The 17,470-nt window shown below is 37.8% G+C and overlaps 1 protein-coding gene across 3 annotated transcripts in view; it reads left to right on the forward strand.

Moving 5' to 3' along the window:
- The window catches only part of VPS45 (vacuolar protein sorting 45 homolog), a 69,673-nt gene that overhangs the window by 26,421 nt on the left and 25,782 nt on the right, over positions 1 to 17,470 (forward strand). For all 3 annotated transcript variants that reach the window (XM_059058784.2, XM_059058794.2, XM_059058806.2), the window contains exons 11-13: positions 2,645 to 2,803; positions 3,009 to 3,116; positions 3,923 to 4,044. In XM_059058784.2, the coding sequence (XP_058914767.1) occupies positions 2,645 to 2,803; positions 3,009 to 3,116; positions 3,923 to 4,044 (389 nt within the window). The remainder of the gene's footprint in view (positions 1 to 2,644; positions 2,804 to 3,008; positions 3,117 to 3,922; positions 4,045 to 17,470) is intronic.

A 17,470-nucleotide genomic window follows, 5' to 3' on the forward strand; every position in this document is an offset into this window, starting at 1 on the left:
GTACAGGGACAGGTCAGTCAGAAGTTGAGTAGATTTAAGGTAAAAAGAGAGTGACTGCAAGGCCAGAAAATGAAACATTGTGCCTATAAGAAAAGCGACAACAGAGATCCCAGATGGATGTTTTAAACTTATGCCAGTTTGACTGAGATACATATGAAATTGTGCATTTTTACTTGATAATTAATCTGTATCCTGAACTTTCTCCATATTATAATAGAAATTAATGAAACATTTAAACAAATATTCTAAATAGTCTGTATTTAGTCACTGCTGTGTGGAAACATTACCACAAAAGGAAAAAGAGGTAAGGAAAATTTTATGACTGCAGGGTTTAAATCTGTAGAAGAGAAATTTATTGCTTTTTGATCCTGTAAGGACGATGGTAGTGAAATGTTCACCTAAAAAGCAACAATAAGAATCCTACCCAGAGAACTTTCTACTTGAAAGCTACCTGGGAGGTTCCCCATTTCATCATAGTCCCTCTTTAGTGTGAAAAAAAGAGTTCTTAGTCATTAGACCTGGTTGTTGTGAAGTACTAAAAAGACAATGTATATAAATGCATCTTGTAAGTTGCAGAGTACTGTACAGATGTTAGTTGTTATGACCTCAGAATCCAGTGCCCTCCAAGGCTCTTACTAGTCTTTCAGCCCAACTCATTTCTTTCTCTGATTTCCATATTCCTATTAATAGCATCTCTTTCAGTCTCTCAAACTAATTCCAAAATTTAGTTTTTAAGACCTTTTATAATTGATCCCTCAGTAACCAGATGAACTTCTATTCACTTTGTGTCCCCTGTCCCCCATTGCACTGATTTTCAGTTTTTGGTTTTTGCATGCATATGTTTCTGTTATAATATCACACATATGTGTTCCTGAAAAAGCCTCACATTCTGCAAAATCATGCACTAAAAATAAACAAAGGTTATGGGAAAATAGGGTTATAAGCAGATCACTTAAGATTTATATAACTAAAAGAGAGAAAGAAAAATCTATATAACTTTGTAATCAGAGCCCTGATAAAATAATAATCCTAATTAAAATGCTAGCACAGTTAAATTTCGCTGGCATTTGCGCCTAGAAATGCACTCAGACCTTCCTTTTTGGTTACTCCTGGGGCTCATGTTTTATTCTTCGACATATAAGGTCTCAAAAATATTTGCTTCTCATAGAGACTTGTGTCATCAAAATTAAAAATACAATATGGGGATATCAGTCAGTTTGGGTTTTTTTTTTTTTTTTTTTTTTTTTGCGGTACACGGGCCTCTCACCGTTGTGGCCTCTCCCGTTGCGGAGCGCAGGCTCCGGACGCGCAGGCTCAGCGGCCATGGCTCACGGGCCCAGCCGCTCCGCGGCATGTGGGATCTTCCCGGACCGGGGCACGAACCCATGTCCTCTGCATCGGCAGGCGGACTCTCAACCACTGCGCCACCAGGGAAGCCCCTGTTTTGCTTTTTAACACAGAAATATCTTTGCATCCTTTTCATTTGCACTTGCCCTTTCCCCACATAGCTTAACATTGTGGAAAGCACAGCAGTTCTTAAAGCTACAAAACCAGTTACTTCTAAAAAAAACACTTCTGTAGGATTTTTATCTTTTTTCCTTAACATATTGGTAAAGCTTCCTCTTTAAAGAGGAAACTTGTGCCTGATCTTTTCTAAATATTAACTTGCTGAAAAATTTACATGTAAACCAATGTGACTTCTGTGTTATTCCCATAGTTACCAATCTCATAGAGCTAAGTGCATTAAGAAACATACTTTATAGCAGAATGGAACATACTTGTTTTATCCCCCTTTACCCCATTGTCTGTGAACTCACTGAGGACAGAAACTGTCTCCATTTCATCTCTGTATCCGCTCCAGTGCCTGGCATAGTGCCTTTTGCTTAGAGAGCGATCAAAAAGTATTTGTTGGCTCTAATTTGTTCTGCTACATAATAAATATAAATCTATAGTATAGGGAAGTCCCTCAATGTGAGGACTGATACAACCTAAACATGATTTTGTCTAGCTTCCTTTGCTGTCAGTACCTGCCCTCTTAAGATCTTACGTATTCAATTTAGATATTATATGCTGTTACATATTCATATCTCTGTAAGCCATGTTGAGACATATTGTTATATATGATGCTTCTTGGAGATTAAGCCCAGTCCTCCTATGTAAAATTCTACCGAATTGTCTCCATTTCACTGGTCGATCACTGACACTAAAAAAGGCAGTAGAGTTTTACAAGTCAACTGGTCAGTTCTCTTCTGTGTTGTATTGATTGAAGTGGTAGAAATAGTGGTGGAAATAGTATGTGTTCCTTATTTCAGTGAGGAAATTGCAACCTTTCCTACATGAGACCCTGGACCATCTCAATCAAAGGACAGAAAAGGGGAAATAACCATATTAAATTCATATTTGTCTTAAAGCAATTACAATGAGAATTTGTGTCCCTATTTATTTCTTATCTTAGGCAAAAGGCATTCAATTTTCTGTAGTTGAAGCAGTTGCTAAACCTGTGACTTGTACATTGCCATAGTAGTTATCTTAGTCATATGTATTTTAGTCAGATGTATCACTACCATTCAATAATTATTAGAACTAATATATTATACATCACCCAAGTGAAGGAAGGATAAATATTAATTCTCTCTTTTTTCAGAATGTAAAGAGGCTCCTGCAGAACCCCAAAGTGACAGAGTTTGATGCTGCGCGCCTGGTGATGCTTTATGCTCTACATTATGAGCGACACAGCAGCAATAGCCTACCAGGATTAATGATGGACCTTAGGAATAAAGGTGTTTCTGAGAAGTATCGAAAGGTAACCAGATTTATATATTAATCCCACCAAACAGGAACCAAACTCTAGTATTATAGCCTTAACTCTGACAAATGATGTCATACTGTTTTTATTCATAGAAATGTATAATTCTGTCCTCTCATGTTTTCATTTCCTTAATAAAGTTATTTTCTTCCTGTTCCACAAGCAATAAGAGGTTGTTTCTCTATTTTTTTTTTTTTTAAAGCTTGTGTCTACAGTTGTTGAATATGGTGGTAAACGGGTCAGAGGAAGTGACCTCTTCAGCCCCAAAGATGCTGTGGCTATTACCAAACAGTTCCTCAAAGGATTGAAGGTATGATATCTCTATGCTTTCCTAAATGAGAAACAGTTGAAGTCCCTGAAGCTGAGAGTGAATGAATATGATCTTCAAAGTAACTTCAGGATTGCTGCTGATCTAGTACTACGTCAGTTAAATGAAATTAAAGCAGACATCCTCTTGAAAGCTTTTTCTTTAAATACTTTCTGTATTGGAACAGCATCATCATTGGTCCAAATAGCTGAGAAGGGAATAATGAGATGTTTCCAGGAAATACCCAAGAGTAAAAAGGCAGACAGTTCTGTTAGTCATAGCTATTTTACTCCATTTGTTTAAGAGTTGTTAGGTTGTTTTTCTTTGATGGAAATTAAAGATGAAGCCAACAATTGTAGATCTTTTAAAAATACTAACCTATTTTCTTAAAATGGTCAAAAATTAGTTTTAATCTTCTAGCCTTTCTTATGTTTCCTGAAATTTTTCCATTTTCCTGAGTGTTTCTAGTCTCCTTTGCTACATAGTCCTTTTCTTTTATTTGTTCTACATATCATATAATATTTCCACAAAAGGAAGCGTGTCAGTGAAGAGATAGTAAAGGATTTAAGCAATTGCATTAAAAAATTCCTTTATAATAGCTAACCTTAAATTACAGAGTTTTTTCATAAGATTAGAACATTTCTAATTGATGAAAATAATTAATTATAAAATTCTCCTAAAATTCCTGCTTGACTCTTGTCCCTTGAAATCTCTATTGAGTGCATGTCCTTTTCTGATATGAGTATCATTAACTGTTATATTGCAAGTTCCAAAAAAAATGACATAAGAACCATTTCCCCCTGTCTTAGGGAGTAGAAAATGTATATACTCAGCATCAGCCTTTCTTACATGAGACCCTGGACCATCTCATCAAAGGAAAGCTCAAGGAAAACCTGTATCCTTATCTAGGCCCCAGCATACTCAGAGACAGGTAAGATAACAAAGATATTAATAATAAAAACCAGAGACACTAAGAAAATAGAAAATTTAGGGTAATGTAAGAGACTACAACAAAGCTTATATCATTCTAATCTTCCTTCCCCAGTTGTTTCAGTTCTAAGATTCTTTTGGTTTTACATGTGTCAAAGTTAGATTTAAATTCCCCTACTAAGCCTGAAACATTATTTCTTTTGGAATAAAGAAACAGATGTATTGGAGAGCCCCAAATACTGTGTCCTGTCCTTTAGTATCAGACCAGTTTACTTATGCCATTTAAGGTTCAGTTCCATGGCATCTAGCACTTGGATTTTCAAGCATTAAGGCCAAAAATAGATTTTCTGCTTGATTGCTATCCAGAGCAGGTTGTTACTATTTTTGGTGAGGACTGGACTTTGCCAAATGTGGCCAGTATATAAACTGAGACCTAATTGACAAAGGCCTTTTGTCACACAGGAGAAAAGGATGGCTTTCTTTTTGGGTATTAACTGAAGGAAGCAATTAATTGTCATTTTGATCCAGTGGTTTGTTAGTTTTAATAAAAGCAAAAGTTGTCCAGAACAACTTACATAGGCCAACCTGAAATTTTAAATATACACGAATTCTACCTAGTTATAAATTATATTCTTGTGAATTTTTTATTGGGACCACATATTATAAAGAGCCTAATATATGTAGCTGAATCCTATTGGATAGATTGATGTGAGAATTGTTACTGTTGGTATAATTCTTATATTATTTCAGCTTATCATAATCTAAGGCCTTGGAAGTATAGTGCTTTATAAATGTAATTAATTTCTGAAAGGAGAAAAATATTTTGAGGTACATAAATAACTCTTGTATGATAAAATATATTTTTTCACTTTTTTCCTTAAAAAAAAAAAAAACTGTAATTTGGTAACAGAACAGAAAGAAAAAGAAATCTTTTTAAAAATCCAAGGTTGAGAAGCAGAACATCTGGGGTTAAATTCAGAGAGTATATTCATTTGGCATCAAAATTTAGAAATGTCAGCTAAGTGGTAAGAATGAAAACCAGCCCAAAGCTATTCACCTATCTGAGAGGCTTTTTGAAAAACAGTATAACTCTATTAAATAGCCTTCTAATTAACATGACAAAAGTTAAAAATGTTAATTTTCTTATGAATTTCATATAAGAATTATTGAATAAGAAATTAGCCACTTATTGCTAAAGGGACATAGTAGACCACCAGAAGAATATTGTAGATGATTAGTTCATGACAGCAAACCTTTCTAATTTGGGGAATTCATTTTCAAAGTTCAAAATGAGGCTCTTCCAACAAAACGCACATTTATCAGTTGTCAGCATCTGTTGGCATTTGTCACCATTACCTAAATATATATATAGTTAATAATTCAGTTACTTCTTCCTTTTATATAACAAATATTTTGAATGCCTTCAATATGTCAAGAACTGCTGGGGAAATAGAAGTGACAGGAAAGACGAGGTACCTGCCCTCAAGGAACTTATATGAAGGAGACAGACAGTAAACTAGTAAACAAATAAAGAATATAATTTGAATGAGATAAGTGCCATTGAGGAAATAAATAGGATAATAAGCTACAAAGTAACTTTGTAGAGGTGGGGAGGGCTACTTTAGACGGAGAGAACCTCTCTGAAGAAGTGATATTTAAGATGAGCTTTGAATTACAAGAAAGAACCAATCTCATAATGATTAGGAGGAAAAGCATCACAAATAGAGGGTACACCAGAACAAAGTCCTTGAAGAAAGAGAATTTGGCAAGTTCGTGGAAACAGAAAGAAGTCCAGTGTGGTTGGAGCATAACAAGTAAGGAAATAAGAAGTTGAGAAGATAAGTAGGGCTGGATCACATAGGGTCTTATAGGCTCTGGTAAAGAGGTTTTTTAAATTTTTAAATGTCATAGGAACCCACTGAAGAGCTTTAAGCATTCAAGTGACATAAACTGAATTATGTATTAAGAGATCACCTTGTGGGGAGAATGGATTATTGAAGACAAAGTTAGAAGCAGAAAGAATACTTAGGAGGTGGCTGCAATAGTCCAGGTAAGAAATGAAAGTGCTTTGGATAAGGAACCTAGGAGAGAAGGTAGAATCAACAGACTTATTTAATGAAGTAGAGTAATGGGACAAGGGTAAGGGAGAAACCAAGAATAACTCTCAGGTTTTGGGGGGAAATCAAGAGTTTTATTGTTAAATTGCAGATGCCTGGTAGATAATCAAATGGAAATGTTCAATGCTAAATTGGGAGTCAACAAGATTTTGGTGATTTAAAGCCATGGGACTAGACTAGATCACTTAGGGGAAAAGAAGAGGATGCAGGACTAAGCACTGAATAGAGGATTGGAGTCAGCAATGGAGACTGAAGAAGAGACAGAAAGATAGGAAAACCAGAAAAACTTGGTGTCATAAATATCAAAGAGTGAGAGGTTACCTGAGACCAGTCTTCTGAGACATAAAAAAGGTGAGGACAGTGAAAAATCCATCAGACTATTCCCCAGGTTCAATGAGTTTGGAAGCCAAATTATAGAGGGTTACAAGAGGTATGACAAAATGGAGATAACAAACAGTTTGTAACACTTTTTAAGAAGTTTTGCTTGAAGGGGTCAGAGAATGGGATTGTAGCTAGAAGAGATTGTAGGCTCGGGGGAATGAGATATTCTAGAGCATACTTATAACCTGATGAGAATTATCCTAAAGAAGGAGAAATGGGTAATGCAGAAGAGAAAGGGCAAGAATTGCAGAAGTGAAGTCTTTAGGAGACCTAGAACACAAGCAGAGAAGATTTTGATAGGAGCGGAGGAACTTCTTTCACTGTAACAGCTTTTTTAAAAAAAAATTATTTATTTATTTTTGGCTGCATTGGGTCTTCACTACTGCGTGTGGGCTTTCTCTATTTGCGGCAAGCAGGGGCTACTCTTTGTTGCAGTGCACAGGCTTCTCAATTGCGGTGGCTTCTCTTGTTGCAGAGCACAGGCTCTAGGCGCACGAGCTTCAGTAGTTGTGGCATATGGGCTCAGTAGTTGTAGGTCATGGGCTCTAGAGCACAGGCTCGGTAGTTGTGGCGCACAGGCTTAGTTGCTCCACAGCATGTGGGATCTTCCTGGACCAGGGTCTGAACCCATGTCCCCTGCATTGGTAGGCAGATGCTTAACCACTGCGCCACCAGGGAAGTCCCCACTGTAACAGCTTTGATGTTGAGAACATGGGGGCCATCTTGTTTGATTACTTCTCTTTTTTTTTTTTTTTTTTTTTTTTTTTTTTTTGCGGAGCACAGGCTCCGCGCAGGCTCAGCATGCACGGCTCACGGGGCCAGCCGCTCCGCGGCACGTGGGATCTTCCCGGACCAGGGCACGAACCCGCGTCTCCTGCATCGGCAGGCGGACTCTCAATCGCTGCGCCACCAGGGAAGTCCTGATTACTTCTCTTTTCTCAGTAAAATATGACGTCAAGTTATCAGCTAAAGTACAGGATAAAAAGAGAAAACATTGTGAAATTGTTATCTTGTAGGCTTGTAATCATATTTACTAGGGAAATGTAGTAGGACTTCTAGGCACGACTGAGTGCCCACTGGAGTTCTGTGGTCATTAATTTAAAATACAGCCCATGGGGGCTTCCCTGGTGGCGCAGTGGTTGAGAATCCGCCTGCCGATGCAGGGCATACGGGTTCGTGCCCCGGTCCGGAAAGATCCCACATGCCGCGGAGCGGCTGGGCCCGTGAGCCATGGCCGCTGAGCCTGCGCGTCCGGAGCCTGCGCTCCGCAATGGGAGAGGCCACAACAGTGAGAGGCCCGCGTACCACCAAAAAAAAAAAAAAAAAAAAATACAGCCCATGAACCTAGTTGTGTGGTTTTCTCTAGCAACTTTTAGCTGCGCTAGATTAAATGAAGAGAAGGCTGATAGCTGGGTCCAACCAGGATTTTAGGAAACAGAAAAAGAAGGAGGGTATTGGATAGTGAAATAAATATTGTTGAATGAATTGAAGATATTGATGAGGTCAAAGAAATATTACAGTAGAGGCATTAACATAAGTGAATTAAAAGTTGAGGGAGTGGTTATTAGAGAACGAGGTCTTCAATTCAAGATTTCATATTGTGGGTACTTGTAATGCAAAAGTTTATGTTATAATCATGGATGTTGGTGGCTGTGAGGGATGAAAGAATGAATCAGTGTGGGTGAGGAGACCAGGATGTGAGATGAGTAATCCACATTGGTGTTAAAGTCACTGAAAATCTTGAAAGGAGCAGGAATGAAAAGGAGGACAGTAAACCAGAGCTGAAGTCTTCAGGGAATAAGAAAGTGACCAGGAAAGGAGGTCAGGAGAAAACAGTGCAACTATATCATAAGCTTCTAAGATAGTGGAAATTTTGAAGAAGGCAGAGAAATGGTTATGAAACCATAGTAGGGGGCACAGAGGATACCTATGCCACCTCCTGGCCCTGTTTGACAGAAAGAAGACCACAGAGGACTTGAAAAGACCTACTAAACAATTCACTTCTTAGTTTGCCATGTAGATATACTGGCACAAGTATACAAAGACATGTACACAAGGATATTTACCCAAACATTATTTGTAATGGTAAAAAAACAGAAAGAAGCTAAATATTTATCAATAGAGAACTGGTTACCTAGATTACAGTACATTACTGTGCATTTTTCTTAAGAAATGGCATAACTCTTCATGGGATAATATTAAAGCTTTCTAAGATATATTAGATAGAAAATTAAGATGCTATAATATCCCTTTTGTGTAAAAAACAAAAAAGCTTTATATAAGCATAAAAGTGATTGTGTACCTATGTGTATATAATTGTGCTTGACTATACATATATATAATATATATGTGCAAGTATGTATATGTTTATGTATACAGTAAATATTTCTGAAATAATAAATAAGAAATTGTTAATAATGGTTACCTCTGGATACTGAGACAGTGGTTAGTCGTATACATTTCTAACCTTCCCACTAGGTATTGTATTAAGTATTGTAATCTTGAAGTAAGAACTATGTTTTATTAATATTTGGGTTTTTCACAATATTTAACAGTGCTTTACATATAGATGTTCAATAGATATTGTCATATTTCTTATGTAGGCATCTGTAGTAGTTGATATGACAAGATTTACAGTTGGGAAATATAAACTAGAGAGTAAATTTGGTTGATGTTACCAGACACTTTTGACTTTTGCAGTTTGCCTGTACAGTATCTTGGCTCTGTATTCACTTAGACCCACCCTCAGCTCTAGGCACCGTCTTCACACTGGGTTATCACATTTAAAAGAGTCATTGATTTTAGTCATCTTTATGGTTAACTTAAGTCTCATCATGATAGAACTTCTTGGTTTTGTTGTTATTGTCATATTAGAAGATATCAAAGGAGATCTGGCAAGAACACAACTTTGCAAAACCAGGGACAGTTGTAGGAATGTTTTAGCCCTTAGCTTTAAGTTAGTGGTTAACCTGTTTGGCAGTATAGCTATATCCACAAATTGGGTTTGCTCTTTCTCGGCAGATGGGACTCCCACATACCCTATTTATCAGGCTAGATTTTTTTTTTCTCGCTCCAGAATTGCTTCTTACCCCTGATAAAAACACGCAACTTAAATATTTGGTGAGAAAAGGGAGCTATCTGGTCATGCATTCCAGAATTAGTCAATTCAAAAAGGAAGTACTCTTTCACATTTATACAAATTTAGTAGAATCTTGTTTTTGTTTCTATGAAAGCAGCAGTCCTTTCTCATTGGCCTTTTTTCCTACAGTCAGTGCTCATATGATCTTTACTACCTGTAAGTACTAGATTCAAAAATTTGAATTTTAGCCATAAGTGTAACAGTCCACAAAGTAGATAAAATACTGCCTCTTAAAAGTTTGTTTTTCTGCTTAACTGAATGATTAACGATTAAAGTAATGATTTCCAGAAACACTATGTGTGAAAATTTTTTTATTTTTCTAATACAATAGGATATAAATTGGTTGGGTTCTCAAGGTGTCCTTGTATGTGTGTGTGTGTGTGTGTGTGTGTGTGTGTGTGTGTGTGTGTGTGTGTGTGTACACACAGCATGAACAGACTGCTGTTTTCTAATGTTTGCTATCTGCATTAATTAATGCTTTTGGTTGCTATGGTGAATTGCAGAGCACAGGAAGATGTGTACAAAGAATTGAACTTGTGTATTCCACTTAGCTTCAATTATCTTATAAAAATGATTTGCTGTATGTTTTATTGTTGGCCTCATCAGAACATCTACTTTTAAAATTCACCAGGGGAAGGAATTAAAAGGAGAAATGTCAGGGATTTAAAAAAAAATTTTTTTCACCAATGTTCCTCCTTAAGCCAGCCTAAGTAGTAGGAGGCTCAGGAAAATATTTATTAATGTTTTCATAACCAAATGTGACATAGTCATCTTTGTTAGGTACACAACTGAGTCAAGCTCTAAGAGCCTATCCCTACATGTAAGTTTTGTCCTTACATTGATATAACCTATACCCACAGTTACCACCCGTGGCATCTTCTTCCCTCTCCATCAATACGGAAATACTCTGGCACCCTGAAATTATCAGACTAAAGGATAGTGTTCTCTGGCTATGTTAGAAAACTGCTTGACTTTATTCCTTTCCAGTTCTTGCCTTTCTTTTCCATAAGAAAGATATGTACTCTAGAGGCAGGTGAAAGGTAGAGGGCAGCTATGGAAAAGCGACATCATTTTCCAGGGTGATCCTTTATTACTCCACTCAGCTGCTTTTCTTTTTTTTTTTTTTTTAAGATTTATTTATTATTTATTTTATTTAGTTTTGGCTGCATTGGTTCTTAGTTGCGGCACGTGGGCTCTCTTGTTGAGGTGCACAAGCTCCGTAGTTGTGGCTCATGGGCTTAGTTGCCCTGCGGCATGTGGGGTCTTAGTTCCCTGATCAGGGGTCAAACCCATGTCCCCTGCATTAGAAGGCGGATTCTTTACCACTGGAACAGCAGGGAAGTCCCTCAGCTGCTTTTTAAATTGACTTACCAGATCAAGAGCTCAAAACAAAAGTGTTACTGTCTAATTCTTCTCATCAGTCACTGTACCCCTGTAAGGGAGAAACCTGCTTCCCTTCTTCTTAATGGAGTATTCTGTGTAATTCATGAGTATTTACTCAAGAAAAGCTGCATAATGGGTCTCAAACTAGATTTGTCCCTCAACATCAGAGCACTGCTTATGGAATGTTACTGTAAAAAATACTCATTTTCTGGCAAAAAAACTCATTTCAGTTTTGAGGGTTTTATTGTTTCTGAATACTGTAACAGCCTTTTTGTTTTCTCCTGTTTTCCACCTAGGCTGACCCCAGATAGTTACAACACAGACCAAACTATTGGTAGAGTGTCCTCTGTCTCCTTGATGACACATTCTTATAACACTGGAATTTTTTTTCCAAAGAACTCATCCTTTAATGAATATTAAACCAGTTGGGACTGCACTTCAGAAGCCATTATTATCTCAGATCATTGGTACCTCTAGAACCAATATAGTGGGAAGATTTAAATATATATATCCTTAGAAATTTAGTGTATATTCTTGAGGGTAATACTATGGTAAAAGTTACAGGGACTCATATCAGTTTTTAAAATTACAACCAATTGTAGTTTATTTGATCTCTTTCTTATGCAATACACCCCTAAAGATCTTGACAAGAACTGAACTTGAGTTTTAGAGGTTCATATTCCCCTTCCCCTTCTGTAGAAATATTAGTAAGAGTTGAAACAACACATATCAGATGTAGAAAAAGACAAGAACCTGTATTTTGCCTGAATATTCAGTCCCCAAATAATTGAGTTTATCATACTTGGTAGAAAAATATTGCTATCACAATTATACAACTCGTCCTAAGCAAATGACCTTTTTCAGCAAGAAAAAGCTGGCCAGTAACGGGAGGCAAATATTTGAAGGAAGAAACCTTGATAGTATAGAAAATTTTAGTCATTCGTGAACAGTGGTAATGCTTTCCTATAAGTTTATAAAGAACCTCTTTCCCTGCACCTAAAGCACCAGATTAATATTGGATTAATAATTTAGGCTTAAGGCTCATATCTCCTTTCTGTGCTACTAGAGGAAATCATACAAATTATAGATTAGGGCCACTACAAATTCATTGTTTCTCACTTCACTTGGGCCTTCAGGGATACTCAGTCAAACTTAGTAGTTCTCTCTTTGTCTCATTCACTACATCAGATTAGAATGTTTTCCATAATGTCTAAGTCACCTAACCCACACCAGTGTTTCCTACTTCACAGTGGAAAAAATTGAGTCTGTCAGACATTAGCTCCCTCAGTGTCTAGCCCCCATGTTTATAAACTTACATATATCTACCTTAATCTCCTTCCTTCATTCTAAAGGAAATACATCCTCTTTTCCAATTCAGAACTAACCTCTCTGCCAACACTTGTTTTATTAGACTCCTACCATAATTGAAGGAAGCCTTTCTCTGTAATTACTTGCACTTTCTGTAATTATTTGTAATTATTTGCACTTTCTCTCCTCTCTCTCTTTCTCTCCCCCTTCTTCTCCCTCTCCCTCCTTCCTTCTTCTGTATTTTCAGCTTGTCTTCCTCTAATTACTTTTCCACAGACTACACGCATACTCAAGTTTCTCCTGTTAAGTAATGTATTTAAATCCCTTGAGCCTGGGTTCTCCTCTAACCTGTCTTCTCTTCAGTCAAGCTTCTTGGATAAAGTCGCTATCTTCACTTCTCACCTCTTCAATCCATGTACCCTGGCTTCTCGCTCCACTATAACACACTGAAACTCTTCTTGGAAAATCACATTGCAGGAATGTGCACAGTGGTCTCTTTCAGTCCTCACTTATTTACCTCACTACTGCATTTAACACTTAACCAATCTGTTCTTCAAACTCACTTGTCCCTTGGCCTCTCCCTCTGGTTCTCCTCCTACCTTTCTAACAGTTTCCTTCTCAATTGCCTTTGCTAGCTACTCTTCTTGCTTATCTTGTAGATGTTAAAGAATCCTGCCAAACTCTGTCTTTTGGTTCTCTTCTCATTCTACATGATCCCACTAGGTAGAACTCATCTATTCCCACAGCTTCAGCTGCCACCTGTATTCTGGGACATCATCAGGTCTCAATGTCCAGATGCCTGGTGGACATCTCCATTGGGATGTTCCACAGGTATCTCAAAAACAGCATCTTGGGGCTTCCCTGGTGGCGCAGTGGTTGGGAGTCCACCTGCTGATGCAGGGGACACGGGTTCATGTCCTGGTCCGGGAAGATCCCACATGCCGCGGAGCGGCTGGGCCCGTGAGCCGTGGCCGCTGAGCCTGCGCGTCTGGAGCCGGTGCTCTGCAACGGGAGAGGCCACAACAGTGAGAGGCCCGCGTACCTCAAAAAACAAAAACAAAACAAAACAAAAAAAACAACAAAACCCCAGCATGTTTTTGTTTTCCTTTAAGTCAGTCAGTCTTGCTTTCTTTGTTCTCAAACTTAAACCACTATACCTAGTCACCAAAACCAGAATACTTAAAGTTATCACGGATTCTTCCTTTATCCTCATCCTTCACATTTAATCATTGACCAATTACTGAATAAAGAGTCTACATTTTTTGTGTCTTCTATATCCAGTCCTTCCCCTCCACTTCTGGTATTTCTTTAGTTCCAACTTTTATCATATCTTCCTAAAAGTCTTACAGTAGACTTTTGTTCTCCAGGCTTTCCCACCAGCAACCCCCAATTCACTCTCACATAGCTGCCAAAATTATCCTTCAGAAAAGCAAGTTTGATCATGGTAACCTGTTAAAAACCCTTTGGTGATCCGCCCATGGCCTATAAGATTCAAGATTCTCCCTCTCTTCCTCTCACGATATCTGCAGCCATAAAGGAGAAGTTAGGATGGCTCCAAAGTTTTGTCCTGAGCAAGTGAAAAAATAGGCTGGCCATCCACTAAGATGGGGAGAGCTATATGTGGAACAAGCCTGGGGGAGAGGATTAGGGATTTGGACATGCCGAATTCAGAAATAAACTAAACAGCCAAGTAGAAATGTCGAATAGACAGATGCTTAAGTCTAGCATTTAGGAGAGCAGTCTGGGCTGGAGATAGAGATTTGGGAGTCATCAGCAGATAAATGTATTTAAAAACCACAAAACTTGGTGAGATCATCTAGGGAAGTGCAGTTCAATAAAACTTTCTACAATGATGGAAATGTACTATATCCATGCTATCTAATAAGGTAGCTACTAGCTACATGTGACTATTGAGCACTTGAAATATGGCTAGTTCCTCTGAGGAACTGAATTTTTTATTTTATTTTAATTAATTTAAATTTAAATAGCCATATGTGGCTAGTAGCTACTACATTACACAGTTATAGGGAGAAAGTGTAGATCAAGAAGAAAGGAGGACCAGTGAATGGGTTCTGGACACTCTACCATTAAGAGGTTCAGGGAGGGACTTCCCTGGTAGTCCAGTGGTAAAGAATCTGCCTTCCAATGCAGTGGACATGGGCGTGATCCCTGGTCAGGAAACTAAGATCCCACACGCCGTGGGGCAACTAAGTCCACGTGCCACAACTACTGAGCTCATATGCCGCAAACTACAGATCCCACGCTCTGGAGCCCTCGCGCCACAACTAGGGAGAGAAAACCCGCATGCTACAACTAGAGAGAATCCCGTGCACCAGAACTAGAGAGAAGTCTGCACACCACAACAAAGGGCCAGCGTGCCACAACGAAAGATCCTGTGTGCCACAAATAAGACCCCACGCAGCCAAAAAAAAAAGAAAAGAAAAGAAAAGAAATAAAGAGATCAGGGAGATGAGATGAGGCCATCAAGAGACACCGAAGAATGTCAACTAATGAAGTAAGAAGAAAACCAAAAGAATGTGATGTCCTGGAAACCAAGTAAAGAAAGTATTGAGGAGGAGCAAGTGATCAACTTAGTTTAAAAGGACCAAAAGCCTTGATAATACACAGTACTGACAGGATGTGGAAAAATAGGCACTTTCCTGAATTGCTGGTAGAATGACAGCTGCAGAACACCTTGGAGATACCTACCAAAATTTAAAATGCACAGTATGTCCACACAACAATTTTATGTATATAAAATGCAGTTTATAGACTGTATATAAAATATATATTAAATATATAGATACATATGCATGTATGTTATGCATATGTATGTATATATGATATGTATACATGTATGTATAAGATATATGCATGTATCTTATAATATGAATGTGTAAATTTGTCAATACATGTATATACACATAGATAGTATCTCTGAAAGGATATTCATAAGAGATGAGTAATAGTGTTTGCCTCTAGAGAGAAACTGGGATGCAAGAGGACTGAGGTGAGAAGGAAACTTACTTTTTTTTACAATATGCCCTTTTTTAATATTGTACCATGTGCAAACATTTATATAGACAAAAACAGATATTTTACTTTATAATTTTTTTTTTTTCTGGCCATGCCACGCGGCTTTCAAGATCTTAGTTCCGGGCTTTCCTGGTGGCGCAGTGGTTGAGAGTCTGCCTGCCGATGCAGGGGACACGGGTTCATGCCCTGGTCCAGGAAGATCCCACATGCCATGGAGCGGCTGGCCCTGTGAGCCATGGCCGCTGAGCCTGTTTGTCCGGAGCCTGTGCTCCGCAACAGGAGAGGCCACAACAGTGAGAGAGGCCTGCGTACCGCAAAAAAAAAAAAAAATAGATCTTAGTTCCCTGACCAGGGATGGAACCAGGGCCCCCTGCAGTGGAGGCACAGAGTCCCACCCACCAGACTGCCAGGGAATTCCCCAAAACAGTATATTTTAAAGTAACAAAAAATGATTGTAGAATAGAATATATAACACTATGGAACACTTAAAGCATCGTGATGCTAAATACATTGTTTCAGGTGCGTAGATTCGAATGAAGCTTACCTTGTCTTAAAAAGTAGCATTTCAAAGGCATGATTTTAAGTCCCAAGTTCACATAGAAAATAATTGACTCTGCTAAATCAGTTGCAAAATAACCACCCCCCCTTCATTATTGGGAGCCTTTGTTGGATATCTCTGTAATTCAGAGATTATCTGAACATTCTTACATTTATTTTTTTAAGTTTTTTTAATCGAAGTATAGTTGATTTTTAATGTTGTGTTAATTTCTGCTGTACAGCAAAGTGATTCAGTTATACAAATATATACATTCTTTTTTATATTCTTTTCCATTATGGTTTATCACAGGATACAGAACATAGTTCCTTGTGCACCTGGTTGTTTATCCATTCTATATGTAATAGTTTGCATCTACTAATCCCAACTTCCCAGTCCATCTCTCCCCCCTCCCTCCTCCCCCCCTTGGCAACCACAAGTCTGTTCTCTATGTCTGTGAGTCTGTTTCTATTTCATAGATAAGTTCATTTGTGTCATATTTTAGATTCCACATATAAGTGATATCATATGGTATTTGTCTTTCTGACTTACTTCACTTAGTAAGTGATAATCTCTAGTTCCATCCATGTTGCAGCAAGTGGCATTAGTTATTCATTTTTATGGCTGAATAGTATTCCATTGTATATATGTACCACATCTTCTTTATCCATTCATCTGTCAGTGGACATTTAGGTTGTTTCCATGTCTTGGCTATTGTGAATAATGCTGCCGTGAACATAGGGGTGCATGTATCTTTTTGAATTATAGTTTTGTCTGGATATATGCCCAGGAGTGGGGTTGCTGTATCATATGGCAACTCTATTTTTAGTTTATTGAGGAACCTCCATACTGTTTTCCATAGTGGCTGCACCAGAACATTTTTAAATAGCCACAACATCTGATTCTGTTTTCATGAAGTCCCACAAGAACAAATACTCTCTCAGCTAGTGATTCCTTCAAGGTGTTTTAGAAAGAGACAGAGAGACGAACAGAAAGGAAATGTGGGGTTGGTTGTTGTTGTTTTTTCCCCACAATTTATACATAAGCATGTACATCCTTTGACTAAAGATATTTCTATTTAGTTTTGTGCTATAACCTCCAAAATGGTTGCTTCTGCTTGATGTCATTTTAAATAATGGCCAGTAAGTGATTTAACAAAACTATTCGCCTACTAAGATTAAGTAATTTTATCTTCTCTTGGTGGCATGAGAAAAGAAAAACAAGGCAAACTTTAACAGTTTTGAAAATAATGTGATCTTGTTCATATCTTCAGAAGGATCTAATAAGAGGACCACTCACTTTTGTTATAAAGCTATTTTGATAAAGATTGAAACACCGTAAAACTACACAGTGCAACCTAAATGAGGCTAGTGACTGAGCTGATGCGTCAGCATGTCCAATATCAAAACTACACCCACGGGTTTTTTGTTTGTTTCCATGGTTTCTTTTTCTTGGTTTATCAAAGGATTGAGGAACAAAGATTTTAAGAAGAGGTGGATTTCTAGAAGCGCCAGTAATTTATGTATCC

The sequence above is a fragment of the Kogia breviceps genome, chromosome 1 (assembly GCF_026419965.1).
Source record: "Kogia breviceps isolate mKogBre1 chromosome 1, mKogBre1 haplotype 1, whole genome shotgun sequence".
Taxonomy (NCBI): domain Eukaryota; kingdom Metazoa; phylum Chordata; class Mammalia; order Artiodactyla; family Physeteridae; genus Kogia; species Kogia breviceps.